Consider the following 20,706-nt stretch of genomic DNA (forward strand, 5'->3'; position numbering starts at 1 on the left):
GCCCTATTAGAACCTCCCCACACACCAGGCACACAAGTGGTGCACAGTCATACAGGCAAGCAAAACATCCCCACATATAAAAACATTAACATGCTTGTGAGCCACCTTTCCTGGGTAAGTGTAGCCACCTACCATCATCAAAGAAGGCTCTCCATAACTAATGAAGAGTATCACAGAAAACCACAGCTGGACACAGTACAGACGTCATCGATCATGGGAAGCCCAGAACCAATGACTACGTCTACATCACAGCTCCTGCATCTATGGCTCAGACAGAATCATTGAAGAGGAGACAAAGAGTGTAAAAGCCAGAATTCTAGGAATTCTGCTGTGAAACAGTCTCCTAGAAATGGCTGCAGAAACAGACTGAAACAATATCAATATCAATGGACGTGTGAATGGGGAAGTCGGGAATATTGTGAGGTCCCAAAAACTAATGACTGCCAGGAGTAGGGAAATTAGCCTCTCCCAGAGATGAGCCCCTTATTAGTTGTCTAATGCAGAGTAGTGATTGGCCATGCTTTGTCCAACAAAAAGCGGACTCAGCACCAATATAAATATACGCAAACATACATAAACATAATGTTGTAACAGTGATAAAACCTATCAATTTGAGGGGCACAGGAGAAGGGCTCAGGGGAAAATAGTTGGGAGGGTTTGGGAAGAAAGGGAGGAGGGAAAGTGATATAGTTTTATTTTAACAAACTTTATTAAAAGAACAATAAAAAGAACTAATAGAAAGACTAGAAATCATAATGTATGGTCAGTAGGAAACATACTAACATCTAACAAAGACTTTCAAATTTAAAAAATACATTAAAATAATCTAAAGGAAAGATAATAAAACAGAATTCGGGAAGGATACAAGCCAAAATAGCAAAGCTAAATAAATACAATTGCTAGAGTCGAAAGAAATGTATTGGTGCGATCAATAGTAACAAAACGAGTTATTTTAAAAATCAAATATCCAGAGGAGTGGGAGAAATGGCTCATATGTTAATATGTTCGCCACAGTGAGGACCTGAATTCAATGGGGAAACAGACTAGAGGAACCCTGGAACTTGCTGGCCAGCTGATCAACCCGGTATTCTCCAGGTTGAGGCCCTATCTCAAAAGTAAAGTGGACGGCAATTAAGGAAGACAACCAACATCAACCTGTGGTCTCATATTCAAAACCAAACACAACAGTGATTTTGTTTTTATGGATTTGGAGATGAAATCACTGAACTACATCTTCATCCTTTGTTTTGCTTTTAACAATGAGGAATCCCCATTAGCTGGCATGGCTTTTGGACTTTCTGTGCAGTCCAGGATGGGCTCAAATCCTCCTAATTTCCCTACTCCTGTCAAGCCTGTCAAATCTGTCAAGCCTGAGTGCCTGAATTGCAAGGAAAGGGTTTATGTGGCTTACACTTCAACATTGCTATTGAAGGAAGTCAGGGCAGGAGCTCAAACAAGGCAGAATCCTGGAGGCAGGAGCTGATGCAGAGCCATGGAAGGGTGCTGCCTACTGTCTTGCTTCTCCTGACTTGTTTAGTCTGCTTTCTTATAGAACTCAGGACCAATCGGCTATGGATGGAACTACCCACTATGGGCTGGGCCCTCCCCCACTGAACAGTAATTGAGAAAATAAATGCCATACAGCTGGATCTCATGGAGGCATTTCCTCAGCTGAGGCTCCTTCCTCTTTGATGACTCTAGCTTGTGTCAAGTTGACACACAAAACCACCCAGCACAATCTGTAAATCCTTAAGACAATGTCAGCTTGTGTGGACTTGGATGCTATTTACTCTGCCTGACACCTCATCTCCAAAGTAGAAGTGGGAAGTTTAGCTTCTCTTTTCTGCTTCCTCAGAATCCCTTCACAGCTCTGTGAAGCCTGCCTGCCTTCCAGTTGCTTAAGAAACATTTCCTGAATGCCTCCTGTGTACAGGACACTATTTTAAGCTTATTCTATTTGAAATTCAAAAGTCGTGTCCTTCTAATCTTCCCATATAATGAAATAAATCAATACTTAAGCACTCTACTGCAAGGGACAAGCTGAAGAGGGGAAGGCAGAAATGCAAGGTATTCTGTTTATCTGTTCTCTTTCCCTCCTCCCCTCAACTGCCTCCTGAAGAAAATGCAGTAAGAAATTGACTGATGGGGCTACTGGAGGATGTAGTTTTTTGTTTGTTTGTTTTTTGTTTTTTTTTTTTTAATTGAGAGAGCTCAACTGTTGCTATGATTATCTAGTTGTCATCAGCTCTAACCAGTAGGGGGCAGTAATGTCCAGCTATAGAAACCCTTGAAAGAATGCAGAGAGGAATGGAGGAGTGAGGTGGGATTTTTGTTTGTTTTTGTTTTGTTATTAATTAGTTCAGGGGACATGTTTGAAGGGACTTGGAGGTGAGAAGTATTGGGTGCATGGGAAGTATTGGGGTGCATGGTGTAAAATTTCCGAAGTCAAAGAATTATGTAAAAAATTAAAATTAGAGTAGAAAGAGGAAAGGATTTCTGACATGATTACTGTAGAATCTTCAAATTCTTAAAGTGTGTCATTGGTGCACAGAAGACAAAAAATAAAAAAAAAAACTTGGTATTGCCTGTTAGAACTGGAAAACTGCAATCAGTTTCTATCAATGCCGATGTCACCCATGAAGACCCTCCGCCTTGCCTCAGATCTGTAAGAAACTAAGAAATGAGGTAAAAATTTTTTTGATTGTCCTATTTGTTGTTGTTTTGTGTTCATAAAATATTCTCAACTGGGGAATAGGAGAAGAGTAAAACATTCTCTCAAGGAAGGTAGTGAACATAAAGCTGGACAACCTGAAGTTTGCAGAAAGTAGGCTAATGGTGGACTGGACTAACCAGGAAACTACTCTTTTTCGGGACTGTGGACAAGATCAGGAAGTGTCCAGTGTGACAGTGAAGGACTAATCTAAGAACATTGTCCTGTTCTCTAAGCTCTTGCTTTTTCCATTCACCACTGTTCAGCAAAGGCTGTGCATTGCCCAAGCAAAGCCCAGCTCAGATCTTTGTATAGAAGCTGTTTGTCTTGTCCAGTGTGCCGGTACTCTGAAGACAGCAGGGTCCAAGGCTAGCCTGGTCTGCATGGCAAGTTCCAGACCACCCTGTCTTAAAACAACTTGTGTGTTGTATGTTTCCAGGGAACTAACATTTCTCCTTTCTTGTGATATTTGTTTTATGTACTGTTCACTTCTACCTTCTACATAATGTATATATTACATCTAGGCCTTGTAGCATGTGTTAGTTTTCATTTGTGTATTTTAAGCTTTCTTTTACATTTTCTGTTTTTAAAGCTCTATTTAAAATAAAAAGACCTGGTACAAAAAGAAAAAAAAAAAACACTCGATTTCCTGTTTGTTTGTTTTTTTATTTTTTGTTTCTTACTAATCATGAGTATCATTTTTATTATTTAAAAATACCTAATCAATTTAAAAACTTGAGGCATGTGGTTAAAGCTGAAACTATTTAATGTCTCACTAATTGGTGATAACTGTTAGATCCAGAACCTTGGACAAATGGCTGAGACGCCTATTTAACACATCAAAGCTGTCATTGTCTGCCAGCTTCTATCTACACCTGTTACAAGCAGACATCCTGACTGGCATACCCCTACCCTAAACTCTCCAGCCCCAGGACTGTGCTGAGGCTATTCCCCAAGCTGCTCTACCCTATATAACCCAGCCATTTTGGCTATACCTATCTCTTGGTCTTTTAGTCTCCTGGTCCCACTCTTCGCTTCCTCTCTTTCTCTCCCTCTCTCAGGGCCCTGTTCAGTCTGGACTATTCCAGGTGTCTCCCCCACCATCCCTAGGAATAGTCATATCCTCTTTTTTCTTTTTTTTTTTTTTCTTTTCTTCTTCTCCTTCTTCGCCAGTGTCGTTGTTTTCTTACTTACCATTCTGGTCGGGGATGGGGATGGCAATGTATGGCAGAGAGAACAACTTTTTTCATGGCTGTTCTTTCCTTCTCCCGAGTCTTTGGTTCCCCAATCTAAAGTTACGGCTTCCCCAGTCACGTGACTCGAGCTCTGGCCCACAAGAACTGCAAACTCCTTTTAAGAAGGGGTATTCCCTTCCTTCCCATTTCCTGTTTTCTGTTAAGTATACCAGGAAATGTGATGGCAGAGCAATAACACAGGAGGACTTTGTGTTTCTGATAACCGGAACAGGGTTGGATGACACCTTACTCTATTTAGGCTGCTTGGGGGAAGGGCTATGGTTAGGATTCAAATAGCCTTTTTGTTTGTTTGTTTAGTTGTTTTTTTGTTTATTTTCTTGTGTATAAAATAGAAAATATCATATTGCATAGATTTTTCACTTAACATTACTGTATGTGCTCACATAAATGTGAGAACATGGCCCTTAGTGGGGGTGTAATATCCTTCTATACCCAGTCTATTTCCCCCCATAGGGTACTTTGTTTTGTTAGATGTGCAGACAGGGAGGGTCTTTCTGAGGTGCCTTCCCAGATCCTTTCCTGCTGTTATTCTCTTAGCATTTATGGCTAGCTAACAGATGGAACTGTGTACTTAATTTGCTCATCATATGTGTTGTCTATTCACCATTAAAAGTGAGCATCGTGGGCTAAATGACTCAGAGGTTAAGAGTAGTGGCTGCTTTTCTAGAGGTCCTGAGTTCAATTCCCAGCAAACCACATGGTGGCTGACAACCATCTGTAATGAGATCCAGTGCCCTCTTCTGGCTTGCAGGCATATGTGTAGGCAGAACACTATATACATAATAAATAAATCTTTTATTTTAAAAAAAAAAAAGTGAGCATCATGAGCTCAGGAGATGGTTCAGGAGCACTGGTTGCTCCTCGGTTCCCAGCAACCACATAGCTACCCACAACCATCCGATCCCCATTTCAGTGGTAAATTCATCTTCATGATAGTATCATAGTTCAGTGTGTCTGTCTTCCTACACACACACACACACACACACACACACACACACACACACGTATAAACACACATGTATGCTCTACTTACTATGAATGTGTATTTATATAAATGTACACACATGCCTTTGGACTCTTGCTAGCACGTCTTTAGGTTAACTTCCTATAAAATTCTATGGTTGCTGAATTGAAAGATATTCCTGGTTGAAGATTTCATGGTTATTATAATTTTTAATTGTGCTTTGAAAATACATAACAAAAGCTGGGTGTGGTGGCAGCAGGTCTCTGAGTTTGAGGCCTGATTGGCCTACTAGGCCATCTTTACCTGAGTGGAGAGATCTCTGAAAGGAACTCCCTGGCGTACAACTGTCAGCCATGAGCTGCAGGCGCTGCTGTAAGTGTGACCCCTCTTTGGTCTCCTGTACAGAGAGGTGACACTACAAACATGCCGAAGCGCTGCTGAACTGCCACCCCTCATCCTTAAACGTTCCACTTGCATGCTGCCTTCATCGTTGCCTCTTTGTTTTGGTTTGGTTCTTTGTCCTTTGTTTTCTGTCCAAGAGAACCACCAAGTGATTATATGTGCAGTGGTGTTGGTGACGAAGATAGGAATTCATCACAGAAGTATCTTGCCCTCGTTGGTTTTAGTTATCTGGGATGAGTGACAACAGCTGAGAAGATGCCTCCATCAGATTATTCGGAGGAAAGTCTGTGAGGCATTTTCTTCATTAATGCTTGATGCTGGAGGGTTCAGCTCACTATGAATGGGGCCACCCCTAGGCACCTGGTCTTAAGCCATAAAAAAAGCAGGCTGAGCAAGCCATGGGGAGCAAGCCAGTGAGCAGCACCCCTCCATGGCCCCTGCATCAGCTCCTACCTCCAGGTTCTTGCCTTGAGATCCTACCTGACTTCCCTTCATAATAGACTGCGACTGTAAACTGACATATATTCTTTCCTCCCCAAGTTACCTTTAGTCATGGTGTTTTATCACTGCAATAGAAACATAACTAGGGCAGTGCCCTACCCTGTTTCTGGGTCAGGTTAAATAAACATGGCTTATCTAAGAAGACATCATCATATGCACTGATCAACTCACGTCCTAAGTGACTCTTACTTGCAAGATAACTGCCCAAGACTCTGTTGAGGTGAATAGACTCTAAGGCAATATGTTGATAAGATCAACTATTTGCCTGGCAAATAAATACTCCTGCCTTCTTTCAATGGATACTAAAACTTTCCTTTTGGGTCCTTATTCCTTTTAATGATTGCCTGCCTTTTGTGAATCGCCCAGTCTCACGTATAAGGAAGCTAGCCACACCTTTTCTAGAAACTGTTTTTGCAAAGTGTTCACCTCGAACTTTACCCTTGCTTAAATTCTGACTTTTGCCATAGTTTTGGATTTTGTAATTAAACAGTGTTTGGAGGAAGGGGCCTCTGAAATTTTCATTTGTTGTTTTGATATTCTCACAGATTCTGATGTGAGACAGACCTCCTCCATTCACAGACAAAACTACTGCACTCTCTCTTGGATCAACAGTATCCCCACCTCCGCTTTAAGGCATATGTTTCTGTGTGTACATGTTCCTGAAATGAAAATAATAAAAGGAGAGATCCCCCTCTTTGGACATGGGGCCAAATAATTCTTCTGAATAATATTTGTCCTCTGTAGTTATTTCTGTTTATGACAATAACAAGAAATTCACAACACCCACTGAGAAATTTCCTGCAGAGGTGGTGCTCTTGGCTTCCACCTTAAACCCAATAACAGCTAACACTGAAGTAGCCTAGTTCAGATTCCATGGATTCCCATTTCAGGAGAGGCTAATACCCAAATGTGGTGTATATGTCACTGTGCCTTTAAAAACCACTATTAAGAAGTGCAGCACAGGCTGTGTGCTCAGAGCTTTGGGACCTGGAGGAACCTGTCCACCTGAGCAAAAGGATCACCCAACACCAGGATGAGGTCAGGGTAGACAGGGAATGTCTTGCCCAGTCTAGTTCAGAATTGGGAACTCAAAATTACATAGCGAGAGGGGTGTGGAGAAATGCCTCAGTCAGTAAAAGTGCTTCCTGAGCAAGCATGAAGACCTGAGTTTGAATCCAAGCACCTACTTTTAAAAAGCCAGGGATGGATGCTATGCCTGTAACCCCAGGTTTCAGGGAGAGGGAGACAAGAAGATCTCAGAAGCCAGTTGGCCAGACAGCCTAGCCAAAATGGCAAGCTTCAGGCTCATCGAGAAGCCCTGTCTCAATGGAATAATGTGAAGAAAGACAGAGCAGGGCACCAAACATCCTCCTATGGTCTCCATCCACATGCTCACAGGGCCACATATTTATCCACACATGTGTACACACATGCATACACCACACACAAAAACTTTTTTTTTCCAACGCATATTTAGTTTCCTTGGGTTTTTGCTTCTTTCTCCTTTATGTTTTGTTTTCGAGACAGAGCCTCGTTATCTGGCCTTGGTTGTCCCAAAGTTCACTGAGGAGACCAAGCTGGCCTCAAACTCAGACATCTGTCTCTCTCTGCTTCCTGGCTGCTGGAATGTGAAAGGTGTGTGCCAGCCTGCCCAGTTTAATGATCTTCCTTTCTTTCAATTACTCTTTTAGAAATAAAACTGACAACAGGGCAATGCATAACTATGGACAATCAGACACTTTTTCCTGAGAACTCACTTTTAGGCTGTATTTTACCTGGGGCCACTTTAAGGCAGGCAGTATTAGCACAAGAAAGCTGACAAGAGAGATGGCTCAGTAGTTAGAAGGACTTATTGCTCTTGCATATACCCTGGGTTCACTTCCCAGCACCCACCTGGTGGCACATAGCACATCCACATTCCGGTTCCAGGGGATCTGATGCTCTCTTCAGACATGGTGCACACACAAACATACAGGGAAAACACTCATACAGATAAAATACAAGAAGTAAATCTTTATATATGGTGGTGCTTGCCTTTAATCCGAGCACCTAGGAGGCAGAGGCAGGAGGATATCTGGAAGTTTGAGGCCAGCCTGATCTACAGAGAGAGTTCCAGGACAGAGAAACCTTGTCTTGAAAAAAAATAGAGAATGGTAATTTTTCCTGTAACTTGGCACCAAACAGAGACTAGAAGATGAACAAAAATTGTCTTGAATGGATTTTAAATTATTATAATACAATTCTGCAGTTACATTCATTTTTGCAAAACAGAAGGCAGAGGATGAGGATTTTTATGTTCAGATAGTCATGTCACTATACCAAAACCCCAAATTGCAAGGAATTTTCAAGACTTGTTGTTGACAGGATTCTGTGGAGAATTCAACAGTGATTCCTCTCCGCTCAGTAGTTCGAAATCCCTATACATTTTTAACATAGGTTTCAGAGTAATTTTTTTCTTAATCTTTCAAGACAGGGTTTCTCTCTTTAGCTTTGGAACCTGTTCTGGAACTGGCTCTGTAGACCACTGTGGCCTCACAGAGATCCACCTGCCTCTGCCTCCCAAGTGCTGAGATTAAAGGTGTGTGCCACCACCATCAGAGGAAATTTCCTTAACTTAGAGGGTGCTTTCTTTGGGTATTCCATGTCCTAACTCACAGTATCTGTTTGTCTTTGAAAATACTGATCCTGACACTATGAAAAAAAAAAAAACTCAATATACTTGGAAAATATAGCCAGAAAATTCAGTGAAATTCTTCACCTATTTGGAAATGTATTAGCCAAATAATTAAAGTCCCTAACTCCAAAGAATTGGAGTTTACTTTGGTATGTAGGTGATCTTATGTGTAGTCTCAAAAACTTAGATTTTGATAAAAAGAACTATGCAAGTTTCGTTTCTGAAGGTTTCAGGTCAATAAATATATTCACAAAAAGCTTAAATGTCTCACAAAAGGGAAAATATTTAGGACATACACAAACTCCTAAGTGCTGAGTTAGTTTTCCAAGTTAGTAGGTTCTAGAATCTAGTACAGCGATTCTCAACCTTTCTAATTTTGCAACCCTTTTAACACTGTTCTTCATGTTGTGGTGACTGCCAATTATAAAATTATTTCATTGCCCCAAATACCATGATCCAACATAGTAGCATTTTCATAAAGCTTTTATAGTACAAAAGCAAAGCAAGTCATAAATCAAAGTACTTTTTAAAAAATATATTAGTACAGTGGTTCTAAACCTTCCTAATGTCCTAACGCTGTGACCTTTTAATACAGTTCATGTTGTGGTGACCCCCAACCATAAAATTATTTTCGTTGCTAATTCATAACTGTAATTTTGTTACTTTTATGAATCATAATTAAATATCTGTTTTCTGATGGTCTCAGGTGACCCTTATAAAAGGGTCATTCCCTCCCCCCACCCCACCCAAAAGGGTCGAGATCCAGAGGTTGGAAACCTCCGGATTAGTGGAAACAGAAAAGATTCTGTTATGGGTTTCAGATACTGTCTGATAGTGATCAGTTTTGGGTTGTTGGAAGCTAGGAACCTGGTGGTACATTCCAAAAATGATTTTACTTGATAGTTACAAGGATGTTAGGTCAAACACAGATGAGAACAAATGGCTATTACAAGGGCAAAAGATAACCAAGATAATTTGATTCCGGACCAGCAACACTCCAGTTCCTTACAACCAAAAAGTTCCGGCCAGTCAGTGTTACAGAGCCCTTAATGCAGACACAGTTTCCTTCTCTTCTAACTGCAATCCACACAAGCTGGCTTTGCTCATCAGAATAACCCGAAGTTATTTTTGCTTCCTGCTTATTTTGCAACAGAGAAATGCCTAGGACAAGAGAGGGGGAGGAGAGAGGGGAGAGGAGAGAGGGGAGAGAGGAGTGAGGGAGTGAGACAGAGGAGAGACACGGAGACACACACACACACACACAGAGACAGAGACAGAGAGAGAGAGGAGAGAGAGAGGAGAGAGAGAGAGAGAGACCTGGAGTTCTGAAAAAGCCCACGTTAGCTTTTGCCTTACATTTATTTGGCACTTCGATATAATGTATTGGTTCTTTATTTGCGCCTCAATTACCTATCATGTGCCAGGCATCATTGCAGGAGGTGAAGACACACCAAGAGCCTAGGGGGAAAACAACAGAAACAAAGCAAAACAAAGCACATAAAAGGGAAGTCCAGCTTGCTTAAAACTGGAAAGTTGTTTTCGGCAAGGAAAAACAACGGTGTGTGTGTAGTGGCGTGAGGGAGAGACTTGTAACAGATAAAGAAAATAAGGCGCTTTGTACAACTCTGCAGAGTGACTTAGGTCCTCAGGGAAAGGTAAGATGTTAATTTGTGTTATAAATCGGGGGGTTACAAGGAGGCAGAAGTGAGGGACAAAAACACATTCATTCAAAACGAATGAATTTATAGCAGAAGAGGACAGAACACATTCTCAGAGAGACCCCCCCAAGGAGCATCTCCAGTTCTCTCCAGGTTACCAGCCAGGGAAAAAGAAGCGGGATGCGCCTGCGCAGTGCGAGCCACTGCGTGGACGCCGGGGGCGGGACCCGCGCGGCCCAGCTGGAGCTGGTCCAGGCTCCTCGTTAGGCCACGCCCCTCTAGTGTCTCGCCTCCGGATTGGCCCGGGCGGGGGCGGGGCCCAGAGCCCGGAAGTGCGGCTGACGTGTCGGGGCCGCGCTCGGAATTGTGGGCGACTCGGCTAATGGCGGCGGCGAGTCTGGGTGCCCGGGGCGGGCATCGCTGAAGCTTCTGGCTAGCTCGGCCGGTGACGCCCGCCGTGGCCGGGCCCCGCGGTAGCGGGAGGGATCTGCCCGTCTGGTGGGCTCCCGAGCGGGCGCCGGTGGAGCCTCGCGGGGCGGCACGGCTGCGGGCAGAGCTCGGCGAGCAGCCGTCGGCGGTGCGGGCGCGGGAGGGGGGCTCTCGGGCACGCCTCGGGGGCTCGCCCAGGCCTGGCGGCCGTGCGCCCGCGGAGCGCTGGGCTCGGGCTGCGGGAGGCTGACAGTGCCAGCTTGGTGTTGCTGTTCCCCGATCGGCTAGGACCCGGGGGGGACCATGTCCGGCACCAACAGCCCCGAGGCTGTGAAGAAGCTACTGGAGAATATGCAGAGCGACTTGCGGGCCTTGTCACTAGAATGCAAGAAGAAATTCCCACCTGTCAAGGAGGTATGCTTCAGACGGCGTCAGGGGCAAACGCAGCGAGCACTCCTTGGTCCTATCAGACCCGTTTCTCGATTCCCCGGGTCCTACGCCTCCTTTTTCGTTCCGCCAGCCAGGTTTAAGTCGGTGACTGTTACACAAATGTTGACAGTTTCCTTTGAGAGTTGTAAGGAGAAGAGGTTTCTGTCTTTCTCCTGTTATGTTTATGAAGTTCCTGGAGTGAGCCCTTTGGTGGATTGAGTCAGTTGTATTATTGCTCCTAAATATTAGAAACCACCGCTGTAGCGAAATCTGCACCCCACACGAACATGTACATAATGTATGTATATCACTCACTGGGAAACATTCCCTTCTTGATTGTTAACTAGAGCACCTAATTTACCGCGAATGGTCAAGGCCTACAGTAACTACCTTAAAGCAGCATTCTAGTGGAAGGCTTTGTCTTTAAGTATAAACGAATGCATCTGAATATAGCTTCTTGGGTCCTTGGGTTTTGTTTGTTTTTTTTTTTTTCAGCTGTAGAATAGGGTTAAAATGTGGTTTTAAAAGATTACATGAGGCCAGGTGTGGTGGCCAAACTTTTGTTCCCTGCTCTCAAAGGCAAATGTATCTCTGTGAGTTAGAGAGAGGGCACCAGGACAACCAGGGCTACATAAAGAGATCTTGTCTCAGAAAACCAAAACGGTAATGATAGTGATGATAATGGAAAATCCTCAAAGGAAAACAGTGTCATTAAGAAGCTCAACTTTAATATATGCTAATGAAAATTTGCAAATACTGAACCGAGAATTTTAATTCAATCACTATGTAATTAAGTCATCCCTGACCTTTTTTCTCTTAAGATTTCATTTTTTGAATTATTTTAAAAAACTGTCCTTTCACATTTTTGAAATCATGGGAGTTCAGATGACTGAGCTGGCTCAGAGGTTTAGAGCACTAGTTGCTCTTCCACAGGTCCCAGGTTCAATTTCCAGCACTGACATGGTGGCTCACAACCATCTGTAATTCCAGCTTCAAGGGATCCAACCCCCTCTTCTGGCTTCTGAAGACACCATACACACACCTGGTGCACAAACATACTGTATAGGCAAATCACTCATATACATAAAACAAAAATGAATAAGTCAAAAAATAAGAAATAATGTAGTCCAATGATATTGTGAAAGTAGTTATTTAATTTTCATTCCTAGTGAGTGTAGCTTAGTATACCTGCAATTTAACATTCTGTTTTCTATTAAAAATTACCAAGTGAGTTTGTGTTTTTCCACGTAAAACTATATCCTTATTGTAAAAAGTTTTATATTTATACCTTGACTAGTAAAGTTTATAATTTTGACTTCTAAGGAATCTGTAAGTTTTCTGTGAGTGCCATGCAGAACCTGTCTTCAACAAGTTCTAATTTCTTTAATGAGCTTCTACCCAGAATATAGATCAGATGGATCACTTTGAGATACTGTGTTTTAGTTCAGATAACCACTAATTTTCTTTGGTGTTTATTTTCTTTGTTGTTTCTATGTCATCTGTCTGTTGAAAGTTATAGCAAGTAATTTTAAAGAATTAGGCTGCTTTACCAGGTATTATGGGTCACACCTGTAATTTCAGCACTCAGGAGGGTGAGGCAGGAGGATGGGCATGAGTTTGAGGCCAGCCTGGGGGCTACGGAATGAGATCTGTTGAGACACCCCCCCCCACACCCCCCCACACGGGTGAGAGAAGGGGGTGGTTCTTTTTATTGTAAAAAAAGTTTCTTGTTTCGAAAACATCAAATCCTACTATAATTTCAGCAATATTAAGAACTGTAACTTGCCCATTGGTGGTGGTGAATGCCTTTAATCCCAGAGCTCACGAGAAAAGAGAGAGGGCGGGGCGGGGGGGGGGGGACGACGACTGTGATTCCTCTGTGCTGTAGGCCTCTGGGTTAACCTGAGAACTTAATTGATACCTTATTTGTTATTTGGAGGAAAAAAAAAAACCCTCAAAGTTCCAACAGGTAGCTTACAAAGTTCTAGAATTTACTCCATTCCTAATCCTGACACTTTCATTGAAGCACATTCATTTTTACTAATTCACTGGCCAGATAGCTCCCTAAGAATTGCTCCTAGGCTTTGCAGTGATGGCAAGAATCTTGTGATTGTGTCTGATAGATGACCTTGTGTATGGTTCATGTTCCATAAGGATTTGCTGAGTGAATGATTCTTAATTGGGGCTGGACAGATGGCTCAGTGGTTAAGAGCACTGCTGCTCTTCCAGAGGACTGGGTTTGATTCCCAGCACACCATGATGACTCTCAACTCTCTAACTCCAATTCAAGGGGATCAATGGGATGCCCTCTTCAGCCTTCCCTGGCGCCAGGCACACAAGATACACATACAGGCAGACTCCGATTGTCAGACCTGGTGATGAGCACCTTTCCAACGAGCCATCTTTCAGACTTCTCTCTTTTTACTAGCACAGAATTGGTAGAGCATAAACTACAAGTCATGTTTCCAGGCTGTATACTTTCAATCTCTCTGTTATTCAATGGTAACTTGGCGAAGGTTTTTGTCTAAGTCAGAGGTTCCCTGTGGCGGAGTTTTCCAGTGCAGAGTTTTTGTTCTTTGTCAATTGGTGGCTGCTAAAGACCTGGTGATAGAATGCTTTCTATTGCCACAGGAGGATTTTCTGTTTGTTCCTTTATTTGGGATCTGAGGCTAAGGTTCTTGGCTCTCTGGGTGGATTTAGACTTCATTTTCAGGACCATTTCACGGTGACGAATGGAGGCTGGGTAATCTAGCCGTGCTTGGTTGAGCTGTTTGGGCCTAGTATTTTTAGTGTACTGTTATTTCCCCCTTGGTGGGTGTTCTTTCTCTCATAAGTATTTGCATTGTGTTGATTACTTAATGGCACTGTGCTTTGATGACACAGAAATAAAAGATGCTGTCTATGACTTAAAAATCATCCTGAGTCCATTTTCTCTCTTCTGTGACATAGCTTATTTTTAACTAAGTACAAAGTAGATTGTGCTAATAGTTACAGTGTAGAGCAATTTATTAGTCTCTTGGGTACAAAACATGGCAAAAAACAAACAAAAGAGACACTACCTTTTATTTTCATGAAGTTAACTTGATTAAATAAAATATAGCCTTTACAACAGTGTAGGAACCTTTGCATCTTAACATACCACTTTAAATATTTTATAGTTAGGTACACCTAGAATCTAGCCTTTTTTTTTTATGTAACAACATTCCATCTCAGAAGGAAAAGTAGCCGGGGTAGTGTGACCACACACAACAGCTCTTGTGAGGCCGAGGCAAGCAGTTCTGAGTTTGAGGCCAGCCTGATGTACATAGTTTCAAGACACTGTCTCAAAGAGAAGAGAATAAAATAAATCACTTATTTTACGTATGAGGAGGTTCAGAGGGGCTCAATAAAGTAGTAAGCCAGGGTGTGGAGGGACTGGATGTGGCCCCCTGTATACTCATCTCTAAGTCCTCTCTCCCCTTACTGCATCCTACAAATGCCACAGTTCCCATTCCCTGTCCACATCATTACTCACTGCTTCTGGCCCTTCTTTCCCCCCTCGAAGAAGCTTTCTCCTTTTGATTTTTGTTGCACACTGTTCCTGTGTCTCCTCTCTCAGGAGTCAGGACTCCTTTATGTGTGAGTGTATCCTGGTTCATCTTCCAACCTTTCTTCACACTCCTCCCTGTGTACCGCCGACTTCCCTTGCTTTTGGCTTTAACACGATACCAGTGGCTTCATCTGTGTCATGCACTCTGGTTTGGTTGTGAATTTAGATCTGTGTTTCCGTTAGCCCGTGTAACACCTTTACCAGAATATCTCCCACATAGTTCAGATGGAATGTGTTGTCATTGAACTATGCTTTGCTAAAAACAACCCTCTCTTCCTGTTCCTTTGACATGTTATTGGTAGGTAGCATGTCACTGTTGCTTATCCTACTCCTGCCTGGCTGTCTTTTCCCTCTTGCTGCTTTCTGGAGTTTCTCATGTACTACTCCACACCAAGTTTTAACATCATGTCTGACTTTTGATGCACATCAATAATGTAAGTAAATTAAAGCAGCACACTCAGCACTCACTAAAAACTTTCGGTTGCTACCATGTGGTTATTTTCTTAGGATAGCATTTCATACCCTAACTTTCCTCACTGGCTTCCTCATCCTTACCCACTTTAATTAGGCAGTGATGATGCTGCCTAAATGAAGTCCTCAGAGGTGCCCTTGCCTCCACCTTTCATGCTGACAGTGCTGAGGTTACTGTTACTGTTGTGGAATTGACTCCTTCCCCCACCCCCACCGCCAATTAGAATTCTGTCTTGTGTTAGTCCCACCCCAAATACTTCCCAATCCATTTATCATTTAAGTGAACTAAATTCACAGGTAATTTTCTGATTTCTTTCCTCATTTATTCATTCATTCATGAGGATAATTTTTAAACACTTAACTGTGTACGGAATGGGAGCTGGCTGCTGGGGAAAAAAGCTCCTGCCCGGGCTCACTTGCAGGCTTGTTTGTCTAGTGTGCTTTCCCTCTGCTTTTTTCTTTTAAAGTTAAGCTTATTGCATAAGTTATGTCCTATAACTCTTACATGTTATCTTATTGTAGTTTTGAGTTTTCGCCCCCTCTTTTATAAATAAATCCTGAAGGATCTCCATTTCATATCTGTCTTTCTAGCCAGTGTGGCATAGAACTGTAGAGCCAGGAGGATGTGCTGAATAGACCCTTTATTGAAGCTTAAAGTTTTAGGATGGCAAAGAGAAAGACATCCACATGAATATTTTTAACCATCTACATGCTCCCTGCATTCCAGTCTTCCATTTTACATATTAAAGTTTATTCCTTAGAAACCATGGACTTAGAATGAAATGTCAATGTGGTTTTTGGAACCATTGTTGTAGAATAGTTGTATTCATTGGAAGAGTATTTTATTGGTTTCAATGTAGTGATTCTTTTATGAGCACATTCCTTTAAGGGATATTCTATATTTTTTCAGTACTCCCAAGTGTGTATTTGACTTTGGGTCTTAGCATTTACCAGACATGGAAAAAGTCTTTAGGGCATCCCCATACTTCCTATATGTCTCATGAATACATTTTATCATCTAAGTTGACAGTAAATTAAACTTCACATTTTTTTCTTAACTTTCATTTCAGAGCTGTGTTCTAGTAATAATGAATTTGGAATTTTGACATTTTGTTCTAATTTTAGATTATTTTTCTCATGATTTACAAAACATATATATTTGTTAAAAGCAGAAGCATGAGCTTTCATGATAGGAAGCAACATTTAAAGCCACTTGTTTGTTTTCAGGTTTCGAAACAGTCTCATGTATTCCAGACTGGCCTTGAACTCCCCATCCTCCTGCTCCCATCCCCCTTCTGTTGGGGTTGTAGACTTGTGCCACCATGCCTGATTTATAACCCTTAAAAAGATTAACCTGTAGTAGTTCTAGTAACTGGCATGCTCATTCCTTCTGTAATATACATTGTTTGCCTTCCTTCATTGGTAGTCTACATTCTTCACACAGAACCTTCTGGATCTAGATGATCCTTATCTACTGAGTGCTTTGGTTTGCTTAATCTAGTTTGAATAATCTCCACTTTGGAGCTGGAGAAATGGCTCAGTGGTTTAGAGCACTTGTTGGTCTGACAGAGAACTCGGGTTTGCTTCCCAGTACCCACACGGTGGTTCACTACCATCCATAAGCCCAGTTCTAGGGCTTCCAACTCCCTCTTCTGACCTCTGTAGGTATTAAACATTCACATGGTGCACATATATACATGCAGGCAAAACAATTGTGCACATTTAAAAATAAATCGCATCCCTCCCCTCTGTGTCACAGCTCACATACTGCTTGCTAATGCATACTTCTAGTTAAAAAGGTGGGGAGCTCCTACTTTAAAACCTACCAAAAGAACTCTGCTCTCTCTAGATAGTGTCAGGAATCCTGAGATGTTGAATAACTGCAGTTATTTTTGTTGCTAAGACTGGAGACTGCTTGAAGATGAACGTGTCACGTAACAGACCAGAACCAAGACAAGAGCGACAGAGAAATAAACTAGATCTAGTGGTGAATCTGGGGTCAGAGTTCTTGGGATTTTTCTTTTAGTGGGGCAGTAAATACCCTCTTCTTTCCTACCTTTTCAGTGAGTTTGAATTTCTATACCATGTTAACTTTTCATTTAGAAACCATTATTATGTAGCCATTTATTTAAAAGGAGGTGTGGCAAGCATTAGTAATATAAGGGCTTATACTAGACTAAAAAAATAGATGTAATAACATGAATGGGTCAAGCATTCCCAGTTGTATCTCCTGGAACTGAAGTTACACATGGTTCTGAATAACCACTACTCTTAACAGCTCACCCATTTCTCCAGTCTTATTTTTGTTGTTTTTGTTTTGTTTTGTTTCAAACTAGTGTCTCACTTACAGCCTAATGTGGCTTCCTGGCTCAGAACTGGCATTCATCCTCCCTCAGTCTTCCAGCTCAGTGAGGCTAGGGTTAGCTACCACACCCAGCGGGAGACACTCTCCTCACACCTCTAAGCTTGTGTGAGGAGATAGATGGAGACGCCTCTGAAGACCTCATTTTCTACAGGAATCTCTAGATTAGGTAGGGTATGCTAGGGTTAGTGTGGCATGAAGTAAGACTACAGTAGTTGGAGTCAGGGCACCTTGATACATGTGTTTTGCAAATAAACATTTTTAGTAAAAATTTCTAGCAACACAAGTTATCAATGAGAATAATAATTCCAAGTACTTTGTTGGATAATAATTTAGTTATAAAAATGGAGAATAATGAAGTAGGTCTAATATTAACATCTAAAACAGCAAATAGTCTTTTTTGGTGATTCCTTGAATTTAGGGATTTTTTTTTCTTTTTCCAGTGTGTGTGTGTGTGTGTGTGTGTGTGTGTGTGTGTGTGTGTGTGTGTGTGTACACTTGCGTGCACGCATGCGCATTCACCCAAGTTTGTGTGTGTATGTGTGTCTGTGTGTCTGATGCTCATGTATGCTTATAACCCGAGTTTAGATTACAGCACACACCTTAGGTGTCTCAGAAGCACTTGTAACTCCAGCTCCAAGGGCTTCCTTCTGGCCTCTATGGTTCCCCAGAGACACACACACGCATGCATGTATGCATGCATTCATCTATGCATAAATAAATAAATAAATAAATAAATAAATAAATAAATAAATAAATGAAATCAATCCAAATATAGAAAGGGAAAAAATAGGATTGGCTCCTATTAGTTCAAGACAGTACTTGATTTTGGGGTTTTGCAGTTTGAGGTGGAGAGAGGGAAGGTCCTTGCAAAGAGGAGAAGAATCCGGTTCTTCTCGTTAGCTTTTGTTTGCTTTATTGTATGAATACAGAAATCTGTACAGTGCGCAGGTGTTCCAGGTCTGCCTTAAGGCAGAAGAGGGCATCAGGTAAAGTGCAGTTTGTATGTTAGTAATCCAAATGATCGAATTTTGTTGTTTTATCCATGTGCCAAAACTGGACTTCTACTGTTTTAAGAATAAAGATGAGAGTGACTATTTGTGCTTTTAATTTTGTGCTTACTTTCCCACCATAATTCATGTTTATAATAAGCTTTATTTTATAATTATTTTTGTTCCTACAGGCTGCTGAATCTGGAATAATAAAAGTTAAAACAATAGCTGCAAGAAACACCGAAATTTTGGCAGGTAATTTTTTTGCATATAAACTCAGTAATTAGTGAAAATTTTGCTAATAGTTAAAGTAAACCCTTAAAGAAAGCCATCAGTTTTTTGTAGCATCATCTTCCTGTGCCGTAATGTGTTATTCATGATACAGGAAATGTGACTGTGCCTATTGTGAACTGGTTGTATTTCCCAGAGGTGAATACTATGATGCATACCTTTAATCCAGCACTGTGAGGCAGAAGCAACGACTGTCTGTGATTTCAAGGCTAGCCTGGTCTACAGAGAGAGTATTCCAGGACAGTCAAGGTTACACAGAGAAACCCTGTTCAAAAAACCTAAATTTTTTTTAAAATTAAAAAAAATTACATAAAAATTCCTTCAAATGAGAAGTCTAAAAGCTACCATTTCCTTAGAGTGAAGAATTGTCTTGTTGTTGTTGTTGGATTTGTTTGTTTTTTAAAAAGATTTATTTATTATATACACAGTGTTTTGTCTGCATGCATGTATGCACGCTAGAAAAGGTTATCAGATCCCTAGATGGTTGTGAGCCACCATGTGGTTGCTTGGGAATTGAACTCAGGACCTCTGGAAGAGCAGCCAGTGCTTTTAACCTTTGAGCCATCCCTCCAGCACCTGTGAAGAATTTTCTTCCTCTTTGCTTTCTCCCTACCTGTACTACTCAGCTGACACACATTACCCACACAAAGTAATCACTTGCTACTTTTGCATTGTGTTCATTGACAAGTTGGTTCTTAACACTTCTTTCAGAATGTTTCTGTTGTATAATAGAGCCAGTTTACAAAGTAATGCTGTGTTTATAAGTAGTGACATACATTCTGAGTCCTGGGACCAAGGCTGCCATCATGAGGTAGAAGAACAAGAACACAAAGAGTTGGTCTGTTTTGTGTCTTCCAGTCTTTATTGGACTTGGTTTTCAGGAGGGGTTTCGAGCTTCTCTATGACATGGCTTCCTGTCTCCCATCTGTTCTTTCCTCCTCCGTGGCCCCTTCTGTCTTTGCCACTGTAATGGGCATGGATGAGGTGGGGACTGAAAGTCTTCATGAGACAGTATCATTGTCTTACTTGATGGCTCAGCAGAGTAGGATGCAGAGATGAAGATGCCTGCTGAATCTGGGGTGTTTGTCTGAGTGCCACCCTGCTGTTTCAGGGTTTCCACACTGGCTACCCAGTACTTAAACTTCCTGAGGCCCACTGCCTTCCAGTTCCCTCTGTGCCTTTCATCTCAGCTAGCATATGGGAAAGGCAGTCTTGGTTAGGTGGTTTAAATATTACACTCTGTAACATAAACTTGAAATTTAAAACATTAAGAATTCCTAATTTAGAAATGTTATCCATTACAAAATAAAATAAAGACCTTTGACAAGAGTAGATCTCCCCTAGGCTTCTCAGCATGACTGGAAACTTACCATTAAGGTTAGTTTTCCTAAGTTGTATCTTTTTCCCACAGTTTCTTCCTTGTTATTTAACAGTTTGTAAAAAACACCAAATAGTTTTGTGACACTTTCAGGGAATAGTGCTCTATGTGTGTGTGGAGGAGGGTAGCAATGTGGAAGGTAAATATGTTTGGGACTGGAAGAGTGGGCACGTGGGTTTTGGGAGGTGTCTGTTGGTTGGGCTGACGACTTAGCCTCTGTAAGGAACTGCATAAATTAAAGGTAATTTATGACCTGGAGACTTACTCTAGTTGAATCCAAGTTGTCACTGTAAAATATTTACCTTTGCTTATATTATAACAACAAATCCTTAATTATTCTCCAGCAATTGTTTCCATTGGTCTTATAGCTGATAGAAGAACTTCAGAGAATCACTGTAGATTCTAGTGTTCTATGCAGAGTGAAATATCTAAGTAATTAAGCTTAAGGAAGAATAAAAAAATTTAGAGTCATTGAGATGGCTAAGGGGGTTAAGGTGTTTGCCCAAGCCTGAGGAATTCTGTTTGATTCTTTGATTCATGGTAAAAGGAAAGAACCAATTATTGCAGGTTATTTTCTTACTTCCATATGTGTGCTGTGGC

At 41.6% G+C, this 20,706-nt stretch overlaps 1 protein-coding gene across 2 annotated transcripts in view; it reads left to right on the forward strand.

Annotated features, from left to right (window-relative positions):
• Positions 1-10,897: 10,897 nt before the first annotated feature.
• The window catches only part of Mon2 (MON2 homolog, regulator of endosome-to-Golgi trafficking), a 68,511-nt gene continuing 58,702 nt past the window's right edge, over positions 10,898-20,706 (forward strand). For both annotated transcript variants that reach the window (XM_027392286.1, XM_027392287.1), the window contains exons 1-2: positions 10,898-11,008; positions 18,629-18,692. In XM_027392286.1, coding sequence (XP_027248087.1) covers positions 10,898-11,008; positions 18,629-18,692 — 175 coding nt within the window. The remainder of the gene's footprint in view (positions 11,009-18,628; positions 18,693-20,706) is intronic.

Source organism: Cricetulus griseus (genome assembly GCF_003668045.3).
Source record: "Cricetulus griseus strain 17A/GY chromosome 1 unlocalized genomic scaffold, alternate assembly CriGri-PICRH-1.0 chr1_0, whole genome shotgun sequence".
Classification (NCBI taxonomy): domain Eukaryota; kingdom Metazoa; phylum Chordata; class Mammalia; order Rodentia; family Cricetidae; genus Cricetulus; species Cricetulus griseus.